The sequence below is a fragment of the Ammodytes marinus genome (assembly GCF_949987685.1).
Source record: "Ammodytes marinus genome assembly, chromosome: 5".
Classification (NCBI taxonomy): domain Eukaryota; kingdom Metazoa; phylum Chordata; class Actinopteri; order Uranoscopiformes; family Ammodytidae; genus Ammodytes; species Ammodytes marinus.
Genome location: NC_137234.1, coordinates 26,281,241 through 26,300,621, shown reverse-complemented (window position 1 = coordinate 26,300,621; position 19,381 = coordinate 26,281,241). Strand labels below are relative to the sequence as shown.

Below are 19,381 nucleotides of genomic sequence, written 5' to 3'. Positions count from 1 at the left end.
TGCTCTCAAAAAAGAACAAAACTGCTTGTCACAACTTTGCCAGAGAGCACCTGGAGATACCTGAAGTCTTATTCTGTGGACAGATTAGTCAAAAATTGAACTGTTTGGTCATAACCAAAACCGCCATGTTTGGGCAAAAACGCAATTCTGCCTACCACCTAGAGAACCTTCTCCCAAGTGAATAATGGTGGTTTCAAATTGTCTGCAAATCTCCAGGTGTAATGTTTGGGTTGGCTTTTACCTGAAAAATCACTTTTCTTGTGGCGCTTGAGGATATTTTTGAAGGAAGTCCACTTCTAGGCAGATGTTAAGTCACTCTTAAAGCTCTCCATTTGTAGATGATTTGCCTCACGGTGGACCGATTGAGCTCAAATTTTTTTTTATGAATTTATAACTGTCCCCAGACAAATGTGTAACATCAAAACTCTATTCCTGAGATCCTCTGAGATTTGTTTCCCTTTTAGCATGTCTGACCTGTATGGGTTCACTTTGGTGAGCCTAAACTGACCTGGTTTTATCTCTGTTTTATCTAGTGCCGCCCAATTTCTTTCCTAAAGATCTCTCATTACATTGGTCTATTTCATCAACCAATTTGGCCAACCTGATTGTGTTTACCTTGCTCGATTTAAGCAATGCAGCTCAGGGTTCACAAACTTTTGCACATACAACATTCGTCAAATAATTTGTTTTATCTGTTTTAACAATTGATTTCTGGAAAATAAAAATGTTGAATTGATAAACAAACATCTGTTATTTCATATAAAAAATACTGGTATTGATAAAAATGAATTAATAATGGTTAAAATAAATAAAATTCCAAAAGGCTCAAGGGGTTCACAAACTTTCGCACTTGACTGTATCTGCAGTACACATCCTTTATGACTGATTCTGTTGCAGCCTGTATACATATATTGTGAGATCCATCATATTATTGTGCCTTGATCTTGCCTCTTGCTTTTATATCCATCGCATCACAGAGATGTATTCAGACAGGACATTATAGACAAAACAAGGCAAGGCAAGTTTATTTATATAGCACAATTCAGACACAAGGCCACTCAAAGTGCTTTACAGGGGCAAGATTAGAATACATAAAACACATTATAAAACATTTAAAATCGAATAAAAGAAGCAAATAAAATGAAAATTGCAGGTTAAAATGGAAACAAAAAAGTCTTCAGACTCGATTTAAAAGAACTGAGAGTTGCAGCAGACCTCAAGTTCTCTGGGAGTTTGTTCCAGATTTTTGGTGCATAATAACTAAAAGCTGCTTCTCCTTGTTTAGTCCTAACTCTAGGGACTGTAACAAGGATTGAAGTCCCTTTGTCTGAGATATCTGAAGCCCCAAAACAAGCACTTGGCCCTTTCACACCGCCGAAAAGAGAGGCTTGAGGAGCAGAGATGAGCCCAAACAGGAAGAAGTTGAGGAGGACACACAGAGAAGCTGGCTGGGAGTTCAGAGGGAGAAAGCCTCTTTCATAGTATCTTCCTGTTTATAGCTGGGCCTGTCCGGGGAGCTGGACGGGTCACAGCCTGTTGATCTAAAACCCTTCCCTTCTTCAGTACAGAGAACAGAGGGACAGCAGGGAGAGCTTTTTCTCTAATTAGAAGCCGCCCTATTCATCTCCTTCTATTCATCTCTCTGCTGCACTGCTGTTCAACGCTTTGAGATATTCAAAAAGATGATTTAGACCTCAAGACAAATTATACCACATACTATCTGGCTACATAGCGCAACGTTGAGACAGGAGGGACATCACATGATTTCATTTGAGAACATTTAGACATGAGGGAGAAACGTGTCTGTTCCTAGAAACACACTGGACCCACTTTCTACAAATCGAAATTAACCGGGACCTTGTTTCTGGTTGATTTTTTACCTTTGCTAACCCTCTTGGTTCAGCATGTTAGCATTCTACTACACACTCGCTTTATAGGCAAAAATATACAAAGCTGAGGCTGACGGGAATATCATTGGTTGATGCATCAATAAACCAAAGTATTGTATTTTGACAAGATGAGAAAATGAAAGGGTCTTTACGTCTTTAAGATACCATCAGACTAAATTTAGCGGCAGTACATGAAATGGGCCGAGCGAAATAACTGTCCCTAACGTTTAAAACCCTTCACTGGGTTTCTTTAATGAACACATGAACAATGAACACACACACACACAGTGGTTTATTTTGTGTCAGTCCCACACAAACTGTCCTGCTGCTGTAAATTGGACTAGACACTAGAGCACCAAATGTGTATTAATCTGCAGCTGAAAATAGTCCTTAAAAAAACTCACTGTCAACTCTCCAGAGTTGCAATTACTGCAAATGTCTGTTTTCCCCGCTGTAAGCTATAGGGACAATTTAAAGCTTTTTTATACTTACTTACTTTTTAGAGAGTACAATTTAGAAAGAGACCTTGTAAAGTTGTTAGCTGTTGTATAGAGATGTGGTTAGCTCTAACAGGACCACTGACCACAGTTTTCTGATATTACCGGTTCACCAACATGTTCGCTTAAGATACCATGTACATCACGTTCAACAGAAAAACGGACACATTACATATGTGCTTGTAAAGGCCAAATGTAAGTCCCATTTCATTATGTGAAAAAAAAGATTATTTTTTCATTCAGGTACTACAAAGACCAATGTGCATGCTTGGAGTCACACACACTGTACAGTTCAAAGCCTGGGTCTTCATACAATCAGGGGAAGCCGGGTGGAGATGGGGCGGTGTGTCCTGTAGACTGTGGCCCCTCTCTCCCCTGAAGCCAAGCACAATAAACACACCCAGAGGGTCGGCTTCAATCGCCTGTGCTTTGGTTGGAATCAGGTGGAGACTCAAATCACACGCAGCCGTGGTAACAGCGTATAAAAGAGTGTAAACAATCCCGCCCTTAGGACCCCAGGCATCTGGGTGGGGTCCACCAAACATCCCCTCTCTGTGTCGGGGGTTAGGAGGTGGGGGGGGTTCAAAAGGTATTGGTGGTGGAAAAGGGTGGGAGGGTTGAGACGGAGAGTTCCAGTCAGTGTTCCATCCCTGGTTAGAGAGAGAGAGCTTTGGGGTCAGGTGTTGCACTGCATGAGAAACAGTGGGGAGGCATACTACTTCTTGGAAAGACAGTTGATAGGGTAGCACCTCTGAAGGTTTTCAGACTCCACTTTGGTTTCAACTGATGTTATGTGTTACTTCTGTCGCCGCCATGGGGGATTCTGAGTAATATCACAACAACAATGCGGTGATTGAGCATGTATTTGATACCTTTTTGCTGTACGTCCAGGTTTTTTCTAAGAAGTCAAATCAATAACTTAAACATTTCGTGGGATTTTTCTGAGCTCCTGCGGCAATGCCGGGGGGGGGGCTTTTGTGGAGTTGGTAGGCTTAATCAACTTTGTGTAAACTTGTTTGGCGCAAAGTATGAATGTAACCCACATTCATTCATATGAAACAGTGACTGCTATAGCTTTGAATTCATAAACTCACTATTAGACCTGTACTGTCTTTAAGACACAGAATACAAAAACACATGTCCTTTCAACATCACACATTACTTTATTATTATTCATCATTATTATTAATATGTCAGTTTCTTTACAATCATCTTTACATCTCTATCACAGGTTTCAAACCCCTATCCCCCCCGGTTAGCTATATGCTTCCTGGTTGCACAGCTGGACGGGGTCCTGTAGGAGCCATCCAGGTGGAGCAAAGCATGCTGGGAGGGGAGAGAGGGGCCTAGTGAAGCCCTGCAGGGCAGGAATGAGGGCTGCCCACTGGAAAAATAAACAGTTAAAATATGCACTGCATACGAGAATCTACAGCACGCACAACATACACCTGCTAAAACATCACAACATCACACCGGGCAACTGAAGGCAAGGACAGATGTACTGAAAGTGTCAGGCAGCATGATGATGATATAGTATTCTGTAAAACATTTGTGTTTAAAAAGGCAGACGAGATGCAAAAAAAAGAAAACAATGCCAACAATTCCCCAAGACGTTGCTGTAACGCAGAAAACCTCCTATCATAATATTCAACCATCTGTCATCGTGAATTGATTTCCAATGTCCTATCACAGATTCCAGCTTTGGCGGAAAAGGCCATTAGGATAAAGATTTTGCACAGTGTGAATATTTGTATTGGAAATATATTGATATCCAAGGTATAACAAAAAAAAAAAAAAGGCATAAAAGTTACTTAACATGAGTAAAATGCCATGAAACATGAAGGCAGAACAATGGAGCACAATTATACAACAATAAAACACAGCTGTACAAGATAGAGGCAGCATCACTGGTCCCTTGTCTCCATGTTAGCATAATACATTGAACATAGATTCTGTATTGCATCATTTGAAAAACGTGGGGGGAGGGGGGCCACAATCCAAACACCAAGTACACTCAAAACTTTTCTCCTTTAAAAAAATAAAAAATATTTTCCAACCTGCTATCCTGCCCACCCCTTGCGTCCCCCTACAGCCTTTATCTATTGAAATCAGCAGGCTTCACGACGAGTCAACATTACTCAGTGCACATCACATCGCTGTCCAATCCTTTCACTCCATATCCAGTTAAGTCTATTCAGTGTGGCTTGGGGGGGGGGGGGGGTATGGGGGGGAACGGCCCAGTTTATGGACACTTGCATTGTTACCTGGGGATTATATAGACAGCCGTGACCGCAAACCCCTGCCTCGACTACTGTTTGTCAGTGGAAGGGAAAGTTTCACTTGTGGTTAATGTAAGAAGTGGCTGGATACCTATCCTTTGATGTGGCCTTAATGGTTTGTAGTGCAAAGTATGCTTTCCTGCCTGTCCCGATGAGAAACTCAACCTCCCTTCATTCTTTCTTTCCCCCATACCAACATTCACTTACAGAGCACAGCGCAACTGTTGGACGTGCGCCAAAGCAAGCAAGAATTGCAATACGTGGCTGGATGATGCAAGGTTGCATGACCTCGTTCTTTAATTACAACATCCTCATAGCTACTGCAGCGTGTGCTTGATTTACCTTAGCAACGCTTTAACTGCTCCGAATAAGACAAATCAAGTGTAGTGAAGTCTAAGTAGCTTAAATAGAGAGCCCAAGTGAAAGCGGATGTTCCATGGTATGTTCCAAAAGAAAAGAAAATCTCATTCAAAACTATTTCAGATAGCAAGTGTTGAAGTAAACTTATGGAACATTCATTCAACAACATGACCGATGACAAAAATCCTGAATTGACAGATTGCGTTGAGTTACAATCGCCAGTGGAAGAGAGCTGACATCATGACTTTGGCTGTGTATATTAAAGCCAGTGCTTATAACATATCTGTTATAGCTGGACAGGCAAGGTGATGCACCAGGCAGCTGTAGTCCCTTGGTCCCCCGCTGTGTCTCTCCTACACGGGCACATGCCTCTACCACAGCTAATCATAGTAGCGTCATTTCTGCATTTTTAACTTAATTTAAACGTTTCTATAATACAGAACGACAATATTTGGAACTCTTTCACATCTTTCCCAACCCAAAAACGCTCAAAACTGTACTAGTCTCAACATGTTACTTTGTTTTTTTTAGACTTAAAAATGAACCGACAAATGCGAGACAACTTAAAAAAAACTAGCTAAAGCAGGCACGCTAATGATGACAGCTGTTCCCCTCCGAATGTGTAGACTTGAAGAGATGAGTGGACCTGAGAGAGTCTGGTCATTTCCAGGTTTTAATACAATTCCTCTACTATGTTCAGGAACTCATTGGCTGAAGACCCAGCGGTATTTTGTGGAAGCTCCGCCGATTCCATTTACTTTCATTCAAAAAGAAAAAGAAAAAGATAAATGAGGCGAGGTGAGGCCCATAGTAAACGTCAGCTGAAGCTTGACCGTTACTGTTAGCAACCCACTGCACTTCAACCACAGCTTCAATGGAACAGGTGAGCTACCATTCATGCCCAAATACATGATTTACACAAAGGCACTGTGGTTATGGTTACTTGTGCTTTTATAGAAAGTGATGTGGAAGAGAAACTGCCATGTAAAAACAGAACATTGAGATAAGATGCATATATGTGCTAAAGTAACCTAGCATTGTTTGTATGTAATTATGTCATGTGTGGAAGAACCAAGGCCTTAGTAGAGTTACTTTTAACTCTTCTGTGTGTTTTGAATGTCACATACTGTGAGAAACAAAAAGATTTCTGAATGTCAGATGTACCGCATACAGTGTATAACCGCTTTGTAGCAGATTATGGAAACATACATTCTATCCATCTTATCGATGTATAGATGAGAAAATCAATGATAAACCCCAACAACCCTCTGAACAGGATTTTTTTTTAAAGTGACACTGTTGAACAATTGTTTAGTTTGTTGATATTTAGTCTTATTGTGTGTTCTACTGGAGAGGCACACTCCAGAGGTGATAACTGCTGTCTGTTAAACATCTCCTAGGGCTTCCAGTTGTAAACTAGTAGCAGCTCCAGAGCAGCCTCTGCCGTGGCCAGCATACACACAGTGCTGTTGAGCTACAATCTCCTGTACAGTAACCGAACGAGCAGTAGGTGTATAATAATAAATAGTGTTAATAAAAATCTGTAAAAACTACATATTTTGCCCCAACAGCAACCATCCCTTATTGGTTATTGGTTTGTAACAGTCAAACCAGAATCAGAAAAAAAAATCCAAAAGAAAATGTTAATCCCAGCCACCTAGAAGCAAACATGTGCCTACACCGCCTACATGTCAAACAATAATAGAATAAAATAAATTCTATTTGCTCTGTGAAAGAAAAACAATGGGTAAAAGTAGAGTTCCTCTGAAGAAACTTTGTCATTCTTAAAAAATGTTGTTTTCTGCTTCAAATGTTGATGAGAAACAAGACTAAGAAGAGAGAGCGAAGTCCTGGCATCACAGAGCGAAGGCAGTTTTGGTAGGGTCACTGTGTGTAATGGTGGTCATAATGCGTGTGTGTGTGTAATGGTGGTCATAATGCCTGTTGCTGTGTGTGTGTGTGTGTGTGTGTGTGTGTGTGTGTGTGTGTGTGTGTGTGTGTGTGTGTGTGTGTGTACTGGGTCCAGCTGCATCAGTGGCTGTGCTTGTCGTTGTCGGCCGACGGCGCCTCCTGTAGGAAGGGAGTGAAGGAGGAGCGGACGGGCCGGCCGCACAGGGGCTGCTGCACACGGAAGTTGTTGACCATACTCTTCTGAACCTCCTCCTCTGCTGAGGTGAAGAGAAGGCTCCGGAACACCGCCAGCTAAAAAGGGAGGGAAAGAGGACATGGAGGGTCTTAAAACAGGCTTCTATATAAACGTTCACAGGCTTCTCACTTCATCCGCTGTTGTGAAGTGGGTAGGGCAGTCGACCCTCAACTACAGGGTTGAGTCTCCCTGCCACATGTCCAACTGTCCCTGAGCAAGACACTGAACCCTAAATAATTGCTCTCGATAGTTAGCCTGCTATCGGTGTATGAGTGTGTGTGGGTATGGGACAGGTCTCCCTTGAAAAAGAGTCTCTGGTCTCAATGGGAGTTACATGTATAAATAAAGGTTTAAAAAAAAAAAAAAAAAAAAAAAACACAACAATGCTGTCAGGCAAGTTTAGCTCCATGCAAATTCTCTCATAGCACAGGTATCTGGACACACCTGGTAATTATTAGGACGGTTTGTACTGAAAAGGAGCACATGATCTCATTCAAAAAACTTGTTGCTACTGTGAGGAAACACTAGGCTGTATTTTTTACTTAAGAAGACAACAGGAGCCCTCTAGTGGCTGGTCAAAGATGGAGCTCAGCTTTGAGCTTTATTAACTGATGTTGGGCAATTTGGTACATGTTTCTGGCCACCTCAGTGTTGAACCCTACCAACTCTTGAGAAAAATTACATTTCTAATCGCCCCACTAGGTTTACCAGGAAGTTGCTACCTTTACTTTTCTGCTGCCAACCAAAGCAGTGAGCTAAAAAAAAATATATATATATATAAACATATTTTTTTCAGTGGTTCGCTTTGACAATGATTCAGTTGAAGAACTATTTTGGTTAAAACAAACACACACACACCTGGTCATGGCTGACTTCTATGTGCTGCTTCATAACGATCCAGCTGACGGACTCTGTCAGAGGGGGCGTTGTCAGGGAGCCATGGTACGTCCAGTAGTCATCGATGTTGCTGGGTAACAGACAGGCGGGGTCGAACCTGTTGAACTCCACTACACTGTCCTAGACACACACACACACACACACACACACACACACACACACACACACACACACACACACACACACACACACACACACACACACACACACACACACACACACACACACACACACACACACACACACACACACACACACACACACACACACACACACACACACACACACACACACACACACACACACACACACACACACACACACACACACACACACACACACACACACACACACACACACAAATGGATGCTTCAGCTGTGTGTTGAATTCTTTTTTTTATGTTAGGAGGACCACAGTGGAAATGAGTTACATTATTCACACAAGTTCTCATTTATCAATTATAATAACATTGTTGTTGTGTTAAAATATTATTAGAGATATAATAAAATATTTGCTTACATCTTTGAAAAAAAAGGTCACAGACCAAAGTGACGGAAAGCTGAAACTATAATCTAAATACTACAACCATCATTATCTAATCATTACATTGGGTAATAAATCAGATTAGTATTACACACTGACTGTTGTGACTGTGTGCTTTGACCTTATTGGACAAACACCAACCTTATCAGACACTAATAGTGATAAGCGGTGCAGTAGATGTGGTGTGAAAGAAGGACAGACTATGACCTCCAGCCAGGCACAACAAGAATATACCAACAGATATTTTCAACCAAGACTATCTTTATGTCATTTATAATAGTAACTATCAGTCTAATTTGATCCTGTACAATGTAGTGTCTCAATTGAACAGACCACTAGAGGGCGTTAGTGCTGTTAACGCTCATTTTCAGATTTTAAAAGGGTGATTGTGTGTGTGTGTGATTTTTTTGTTGTACTAACCTTGTGTCTGATAGCAGGCAGAGCGTCTACCAGTTTCTGTAGGCCTTCATGTCTCTTTCCCACCTGCACAAGGATTAGATATTAATCTGGATTACTTTCCACAGTGTAAAACTGCACGTAGAACACATACCACCACATAATGTAAACAGCATTATCGGCATGCCAACAGCGCTATTGCATAACAAGGTAGACGAAAACATCAGGCCTCAGTGTGCAATTATGGCGGGGATTTACAAGTGTGAGTGCATGTGTGTGTGTGTGTGTGTGTGTGTGCGTGTGTGTGTGTGTGTTTGTGTGCGTGTGTGATACCTTAAGGAATATTCCAATAACAGCCAGTCCGTTCTCCTCCATCACTGCCTCCTCGAACAAACTGTACTTGTCGGAGTTCCAGTGGACCAAGTGGAGCTGAGAGCACACACACACACACACACACACACACACATAATGAGTTTATTGTTGCGACAGACTCATTCTGAGCTATATTTAAGCTACATTAGCTATATCAATACAGCATAAAGGGAGATACAGTTCAGTTCATGTGTAAACATGTGCACATTCAACTACCAGTAAAAGCCAATTGTAAATATACAATTAAGTCATTTAAAACACAAAAATGTGGACAGGTACGGGCAACACACAAAGGCTCAAACAATTAGATTGAACGACTGCCCTAATCATTTGCAGTGGTATCAAACAATTTGCTTGAAAGCACAAGTGAAGAAAGAGCCATGCTAAGAAAGCACAAAGTTGTCAGTCAGGACTGTAACTTGATACTCTTACCACACACACACACACACGCATACAAAGAATGCTGAGTGATGAGAGCAATGACAAGGACACATTCTCAACACCACCAACAAGGGCCAGACAGAAGACACACACACACACACACACACACACACACACACAAACAGTTGACGTGAGCAGTCTCACTCCACTCGTGCACACATAAATACACACACACACACACGCGCAGTCAGTGGAACATTTTGTTACATAAGCAGGCTAAACTCAATGGGAGAACATGAAAATAGATGTTCCATGGGCAACACTGAGGGTGGACAGCTGTACCACTTTGTGTGACGTATAAACTGCCTATGTTTGATACAAAGAGTCACAGCTGGATCAAAGCATCTAGCAACATGCCTGATAGCGTCTGTACAGCGGGCTACAGAATACCGACACAGCCAGATAAAGGCTGCTCTGCGTCAAACTTGACGTCACTCTTACAATACTAGCAGTATTTTCCCGTGGAACTTGAAGAGGGTAATGTGAAACAGAAACGAAAAGGGCCCTGCAGAGCCAGTCAACATTGACACTGTTTAAACAGTGTTGGATTAGTTTACTCCCATGTCTCCTTTCTTCTTTTAACCCTCAGGAGATCGTTTAGTCATTACTGTGGATTTAGTCTCTCTCTCTCTTTATCTTTCATCACCCGCTTTCTTGATGACACCATAACTGACTTTTTCCATGAACAGAACACACACACACACACACACACACACACACACACACACACACACACACACACACACACACACACACACACAGTGCAGTGCCTCTGTACTTAACAAACTTCATTAATCCAGCAGCAGGCAAGTTGTTTAAAAAAAAAGCAACAACAGAGTAGGTGTGTACCACAAAGCTAAAGATTCCACTATACTTCTTAGCAATCAACGCATCAGTCAGGCCCTGAGCCTACTGGATGCTTCAAAAAGGAATGAAGATATTGCATAGTATGATGTTTGTAAGTAGAAGCAAAGCATGGCACTGCTTTGTGCTTTGCATTTTCTTTTCTTTTTTTAAATATTATTTTAATAGCGTATTTGTAGGTTTCCTTATACAACCAGATATATTTAAGGGAAACTACCATATCAAATATTTTCTCTTAAAAAGGTGGAGTCAGCGATTCTGGAGTATGCTTGGTGTCAAAATGACTTTTTGTCCAAATCATTGAATAACTCACAATCCGCTACCTGACGGTACACTGCTCCAGTATCAAGAGTTAATACACAGCCTAGGCTCTGTAAACAGGCAGGTTGCTATAGCTACAATGGGGCCACATTGTTAACACACCTTTTGTTTACCTACTACTTTACAGTGCCTAGGCGGTGTGTGTTAACATCAGATTCGTATTAGCTCACACATGTACTGACATGTAGCAGAGCGCGAGGAGATATTCACTGAGATTTTGACAAATTATTTTGACAGCAAACATTCTCCAGAATTGCTGACTCCACCTTTTAAATAATTTTTTTTTTAGTTTTAGCACAACCTAAAAAATAAACTAGTACAAGGTGCATGCAGCCCCTGTGCGTGCAATTACAAAGAGAATCAGATATCCTTCTTGCTGTCTGTCTCGTCTTTGTTTTCCTTTATTAACTTGTATTAGGGCAAATTTCCTTTTTCTGCCTTCTTTCTATATTACCTCTGCAGGGAACAGCCTCCTGTCCAGAGTGTGCTCTGACCCCCAGGCGTTGCTCTCTCCCCAGTGGAAGTGGAACTGACACAGCCTGTATTTGTCTTGCAGGGGGCCACCTTTCAGCGCTGCACCGAGGGAGAGAGAGAGAGAGAGAAAGACAATCTGATTATAAATGGGTTTGCCCTTGTACACAGGTCACACAACTAAGTATTTGCTTCTTCTTCTTCTTCTAAAAGGAGGAGGAAGTGATTCCAGGAAGAACGTCTTGCAGGGCAGTGACACCGACACAGAAACATCCAGGAAATAGAATAGCAAAGAGACAATAGACAATCTTTCCTCACACCTGTATAGTGTTTATGAATGAGTGTAACACACCCCAGCAGATAAGGACTGGGATATAACACACTCCTGTGTTCAAAAAAAAACATTCACGTCAACTGAATCTGTAGTTAAGGATTCTGCAATCACGTCCCTACACCACTCCACTGTTCATTGTTTATTTCAACTGGTAATAAAATAGCGCTCTCCACATTTCACTGTAATAAACTGGTTGTTTGTTCTCTCAGCACACAGACTAAGCTCATAATACAAAGACTGGGGGGGCATGCGGCGTTCAAGTTCATATTGCATAGCTTTGTAACATTTTGTAATGTTACCAAATAAGGCTTGTATTTAGGGTTGTGGTGGTTTGGATGGAAAAGTTATACAGTATTTTGGTGTAGTTGCTTAATTACACTAAAAATAGCCAACACTTTAAATACAGACTATATGATAACTGGTGAGGTCAGGTGGGACACGTAAGTCACATGACAGTCACCAGATCAATGGGACAGTTGCGGGTTTTTATCAGCTGTTTTAAGTGTACCATTGATCAGCGGATTCTTCTCAAGAAAGAGCAGGGGGCTTTTAAAAAGGGTCTGGGGGAGTAATCTTCTCTTGTGTAGATCAAAACATGCATTCCCTTCACTAAGATGTCCACTCAGATGTATAGTCAATAGCTTATGTGCTCCCAAATTTGGAAGTAAAAAAAACGAGGAAGTTGAATTGCAAAAAACTGACTGAGATTTAAATAGATCTTCAAGATAAGACATTGACCCTGCGTTCCAATCCCCATACTTCCCTACTATTTAGTATGCCAGAAATAGATTCAGGATGTCCCAATACATGCACGTCAATTGTCGTATGCTGAAAATACATAAATGCCCCACTAACTCCAATAGAATTCTGGAGCATTCGTCTTTATTTTTAACATTTCTCGACATAATAAAAAAAAAAATCATCCTCATCGGATTTTTTTTTCTCTCCTGTGGCCCTAAAACTCTTCTGTACTTTAGTATGTAGTGTAAAAGAAAAAGTATGTGATTTGGAACGCAGACATAGTGTACACAATAAAAAAGACACGATGGGGATACTTACTGGACTTGTCTGTAGTGTCATCGTACTCCACCAGAAAGGAGTAACCGTTGTTCCAGATCTGCTGGCAGGTGTGTGGGTCGTAATCAGGGACCAGGGGCTTGAGCTCCGAGTCGAAGACGCTCTTCCGCACCGCAATGTCGATGGGAGACTGCCGGTCCCCTCCCGGTACCGCCAGGGGGCCCTGCCACATGGGATGCACTGCAGGAGAGGAGGGAGAAAAAAGAAATCAAATGAGGAAAAATATGAAACTTTTAACATGGAAAAAACTGACAGAAACCCTACAGTGATCTGCTGCCAATGGAAAAAATGGCCAAAACAGAAAAATGCTGACACCTACATTTCATATTGCACTCCGCTGCTTCTTTCTGCATTCTTAGACAGTCCATTTTCACACAAGAATAAAAAAAAAAAATCAAGGTGTCCTCTGTTAAATCTTATCACAAACTACACTAGTGTCAGTGCTAGAGAGAGAGACACACACACACTACCCTTCTTGTTCCTTGAGGCGTTTTGGAGGAACTGAATGTAAACGGAGCAAGTCAGCAATAGTACTTCCTTCTAGTCAGTCCTCTCTTTTTTTTTCCCCCCCAAAGGAAATTACAAAATAGGAGAGAGATGTGGGCTGGCTGAACAGAAAGTGACACGCGGAATGTTCTGGCACGCCCCCAGCTCCCCTGATCCACAGCGGGGGAATCCGACCAGGACTTCTGGCCTGTCCCAACCGCACGCACGCTCCGGCCAAACGGCTCTGTCAGAAGGCCTTACTTCTAATTACCCAGGAGGAAAAAAAAACTAGGCTCACTTTCCCCTACGCCTCCCTCCTTCTGATTATCCTTTACCCCCTGAAATATTCCCCCAACAAACTAAAACAAAAAAAAAACATGAAATCGACTTATAACATCTAAACATATTATTTTCTTATTTTTTTTTAAACTCAGCTGAAAAGATTGTTTCTCTCCCTCCCTTGACCTAGATAAAAACTGGAGTCAAGTGTAGTTGTCAGAGGGCACAAAAGACATTGCAGTCTATTGTTCTCTCTCTCTCCATTCACCCAGCACAGCACAAAGGCTTTAATAAGTTTTCCACTGAGAGCCAAGCTGAACAGGTCTGACTGGGATATGACCTCCATCTTCATCAGATTTCAGCAGGCTCCTTGTGGGGGGGGGGGGGGGGAGTTGGCTGCCTCACAGACCCAAAGAGGTGACTGCTAGCAAAGCCGTTCATCATGCTCCTCCACACAGGCTGATGGTCGGCTGGGAGTATGTTCTGATTGGGTGCCACGGTGTTACTCTCTGGAACTATGTGGTGTTAGTGATTCTGGAGAACGCTTGTTGATGTCAAAATCACTTTTTCTTTTGTTAAAAATCAGTGAATATCTCAAGAGTCCTTACTGCTCGCCATCCTCTTCAGTACACACTGACACACAGACATCTATTGGATCATGAGGAGATATTGACAAATAAAGGTGATTTTGACAAGAAGCATTCCCAAGAATCGCTGACTCCACCTTTAAAAAGGGACCAGCCAGTGTTGTGGATTTCAAAATCTCAGGTTATACACACACCGCACATCTCATATGTTTGTTGTATTGTGAAGTCTGCCCTTGAAAGGTGCCATATAATTAACATATCATTATTATTATTATAAATAATAATACGACCAATCCTACAGAAAATCAAGATCCAGATTGATATAAATTGTAGCCTCGGGGTTCGATATAATTTTCAAAACTCTGACACCCCTTTGTATGACTTTTTACTGTGGCACTGCAGCCCGACCGACCGATCATATCTCTATGTAACTATGGACTGAACACTGACTTCCTAGTTCCTGCATTGACATTCTCATAAAGAGGAGTTTCTCTTCTGTATTTCCTTATCACACTAACGCTCACTGTCATCAAATGTCAGCTGTCAACTACTATTAACTGAGCCCTTTCCCATAGATCTAAATGCTGATGTCACTGTTCCTATTGAAACACTAATCTGCTGAGCGGTCTTTGTGACTGAAGCTCCTGTCATCCATTCACCAACAATAAACACTCTTTGAAAATGACACTTAAAAGTTTTCGCTTGCCATCTTGTCTTGATACAAAATCTGAATCAGCTAGGCAGCTGAGTCAGGACATTATTTAATAGATGCCATAATGTATGATGGGATCATGTTAAAGGCTGGTTAAAGGGCGATTCTGGAGAAAACTTGTCAACATCAGAGAATATCTCCATGTTAATAAATAGCCTAGGCTCTGTAAACATATTGCTAGCTGTGATAGGGCCCCTTTGTTAAAATACTCTTTGATTACATTCCCGTTAACAGAGCCTTGACTGTGTATTAACACTGGATTTTTTTTCAACACACACACACACACACACACACACACACACACACACACACACACACACACACACACACACACACACACACACACACACACACACACACACACACACACACACACACACACACACACACACACACACACACACACACACACACACACACACACACACACACACACACACACACACACACACACACACACACACACACACACACACGACAGGAAGAGGATATTTTTCTCCAGAATCACTGACTCCACCTTTAATTTCTAATAAAGTACCATACAGTGTGCACCCGTGTGGAAACATCTTTATGCGTTATGTTTCTCCACTCATCACTCAGGTACTTTAATTAGTAACCCGTCTGTATATGAACTGAGATCAGTGGCTAAAATAATTTACCAATATCAACCTTTACCTGCAGACAGTGGGTCAGAAAGTGTGAAACTGGTCACGATGAGCTGTTTGTACCAGCCATGGCTACTACAGCTGAGCATCAATACATATTTAACAGTAGTTTTTAATACGCGATTTAAGGTTTATTCTTCCGTTTAGATACATTTGAAAAACATAATGTATATATCAATAATACATTACCTATATTATACTATATACTTATGTTACCAACAGTGTGAACAACAGAAATTCACACTGCCCATCCTCAAGGAAGGAACCCACTTTGGGAAACTCTGCTTCTAGAGCCATTTGTGAGTGACATTTCTCAGGTAGCAATATGGTGTATCAACTCAACTAAAATCTCTCAGCGTATTAGGGTTAAGGTTTGGGGCTCCGAACTGGGTCTTCAAAACCCAGTGAAAGAGTAATGCCTTGTACGGTATACCATCTCTTTTTCTTTTTTCCGTCGCAGGCAGTGTGCCTTCGTACCTTAAATACTATCTATGCTTTGTACATAACATTCCTTTGAGTCAGTAGCCTGGCATTCCCAGACCTGCCACTAGGCGCTGGCAAATTAAATTTGCTGCGCGTGTTGGTCTGGACACGCTCCGTTGAAGCTTTATCAAGAAAACCAGAAATCTGGCTATGATTTCAATTGGTTCTATCTAATATGGGCGCCCCAGAGCCCCTTATATGGTACTCTGGGGAGGACGTAACCGTATGACGACAGTGACGTGCATGCGACGTCGAAGCCGTGATAGTAAACATCAAAGATGGCTGCGGATATGTTGTGTGAGTTTGAGACTGCTTTGACCTCGACCCTTAACGATTTGGAAGACGGCACTCAAATCTTTCATTAGCAAGTAAGTGGAATGTTCCGTTATGCCGACCGACAACGGCAAACGTTTAATTTAACAGTTTAACAGCTGTTCGCTAAACGAACGGGGCTTACGTCACCTTGTGCATCGCTCTGATTGGTTGTAGTGCTATCCAACTGCGTGCAGTGGCATTTGAAATGCACGAGTAGGAGCCGCCCCTTGAGTTGGAAATTACTATTGATCGTGGCCAGACCCTCTATCGTTCAAGATATCAGGGTATGGATTTCCAGGCTAGTGAGTCAGGTGATTTACCTAAGTAATGAGGAAACCAGTGAATGTCTGTTGCTCCCAGGCTGACAGAGTTAAGGGCAAGTCAACCCAAACTGGACTGACTAAACAACAGTGCATTCCAGTTCAACAAGCTTGTCAAAAGTTAAAAATGAGCTCTCTTTATCACCACATCAGTTGAACACAAAAGCTGGCTCTGTGACTGCAGTTGGTAAAGAGATGTTGAACAAGACAAGGCTTATGGTATTGGGTGCGGCGGAGAGGAGGAGGTTGTTGGGACCTGTCTGACAAGGTTGAGCACACAGCAAAATGCAAGAAAATGTCTCCTGGTAGAGGCCTAACATAGAAAGGCAATAAATGCTCCTCTAGCAGCATGTTTGGTGCAGCCTGTAACTGCACTATTTATGAAACATACGTGTCACATGACCTGCATACTATAGGAGCTATAGCCAGAGACATGTAACACAAAGCTGAACAGGGATAAAAACACAGTGGCGATGTAATAGATAGAGATAATAAGGGCACAAGATAACAAAGGGCTTTTAAAGATTAAAAAAACAACCCCCCTGATAGCGTCTATCGCCAACACATTGACGCTCCAAGTCGGTCAAAGGGCTTCATTTGGCCCCAGTGATCAAAGAGATCGATAGGCTACATGTTTGGAAAACCTGGAGCCGGAGGTCTAATCAAACCCAGCTGAGTCAACAGAGACGCGTATGATCGAGATCCAGTGATGAGTGAAGTCCAGTCCGAGCGTTCCCTCTTGCTCTTTCGTGCACGTTTTTCAGATGACAACAAAAGTGACCATTAACAGACTGATGCAGTTTGTGACCCACAATGAAAGAAAGGCCTCTGGGGCTAGTGGTACAACAATGACACCCAAAACAAACAAAAAACCTTGCCGGGGGTCGGGTATATAGCCTACCATGTTTCCTTTCGAAGCTATGTGATGTGGTAAAATAGCAGCATTAAAGCTATAAACACCGTTGCCATGAACCGCTCACGCTATCAGTCAGTACTTACTCTGAGACAGCACATATTTGCTGGAGCACGCCAAGAGGTTGCATCTCCTGACTGGGGTTATCCGGTGGCGGCTGGCGTGCCTGGCGAGTTGTCGGTGAAGCTGAGAAGCCAGAGGTCTCATTACGGATGACAAAGTCACCATATTGATGAAGCTAACGTAACCAGCTTCCTTGAAAAGAAAAAAACAAGCAGCCACAAGACAAGCAGCGTCCTAACCGTTCAAATGCAACGTATTTTCCTTCGCGCGCTGTTTTTGTCTAAAGCCAACGGTTAGCTGAGCCTATTGCTTTTAACTCCACAAAAAAAGTTAGCCTGTTCACAACAACACTGTGTGCTGGCTCGGCTGTTGTGTGTCTGTCTGCTGTGCCCTCCTGTCGTGTTCCTGTGTGGAGGGCGGGGGAAGGGGGCAGGCTTAAGCTTTAACAGGCATTTTTTTAAATGCACCTGGAGCTATTGCCTGGCGGTCAATATTAACCCGTCAAACGGTGTCCTTGTCGGCCCAGACCCCCGATGAAAGACTACAGAGCGCCGCCGTTAGCCAAACTGTTTACTCGGCAGGAAATATGAGAGGAGGGGGCTGCGGTGGCGACCAATCAGAAGCCTCCACTGAGGGGCGTAACAATGCCTGATGATGATGCAGACACCAAGACATATTTGATACAACAGTATCACTTTCTGAAATGTTAATCTATATGTGTCTACTCAATTTATAGGCAATTTAATTTGATACTCACTGAAAAGTGTCTCAATAAAGAAATTACAATAAAATAAAAATGCAAATAAAATAAAACATACAGTAAGTAAGTACTGTAAGTACCGGAAGTAAGTCTGGGTGGGATAAATTGATTCAATCTGTATATTTTGTTTTCCCCAAATTATAGGGATATTCATAACACACACAAGTTAGTAATTCATTCAAACCTTCGTGTTAAACAAGTCCCACTGTCTAGATTCATAGTCTGGTTGACTGCAGGATATTGCCAATGCCAACAGTATATTGCTACAGTAGGCTATAGCCCCCTTATACTATCTATGGTAGGCCTATAGCCTACTGCCATTTAAAAACAATGTATTTGAGTATTTCCCACGTTAGCTCATATGAAGTATTGTACTGTTTTTGTGATCACATGTTCATTAAGAGCTTAGATTATTTACCTAAGTAAGTGCACAGTGCCTTGGTATGTTTGCTTTATTTGAACGAGTCTGCAAAATATGTTACAGCCAAAGTCCTGCATTCAATATGAGTCCCATCAGCAATATTGAAATACTCATTATGCAGAATTGTCTTTTTCATACTGTTAATCTTTCATGTACAGTAGCCTACGTATATCGTCATCTACTTATTATTACCGATGCTTCAACATGAAGCCAGCATTAAAATGTTGCAGGCAGCGGTTTGGGTTGGAGCAAACTATAGTACACTATTGGGTAGCTTGATCTAATAGCAATGGACCGCAGTGTATGAGCTGACGATCGTATCATTTGTGTGAAACATCTTAATCGGCTATGGCTACTATAGCCAGTAAATACATTATAAAGGGAAAGTATAGTTTCTTTGTGCAGGGAACCAGAAGTATAACGTAGAATAATATGGATATATTATAGCCCACCTGGATACAAAGTACAATGCTTTATTAAAATCACTTTT

General features: G+C 41.9%; 1 protein-coding gene across 1 annotated transcript; it reads right to left on the bottom strand.

Annotated features, from left to right (window-relative positions):
- Window positions 1-3,553: 3,553 nt before the first annotated feature.
- ca5a (carbonic anhydrase Va) lies at window positions 3,554-18,227 on the bottom strand. Its single transcript, XM_080027252.1, has 7 exons — window positions 17,734-18,227; window positions 12,870-13,067; window positions 11,460-11,578; window positions 9,341-9,436; window positions 9,032-9,094; window positions 8,030-8,188; window positions 3,554-7,227 (listed from the first exon to the last, which is right to left on the bottom strand). The coding sequence occupies exons 1-7, from the start codon at window positions 17,873-17,875 to the stop codon at window positions 7,057-7,059; spliced, it is 948 nt and encodes a 315-aa protein (XP_079883378.1). The 5' UTR covers window positions 17,876-18,227; the 3' UTR covers window positions 3,554-7,056.
- Between the last annotated feature and the right edge of the window lie 1,154 nt (window positions 18,228-19,381).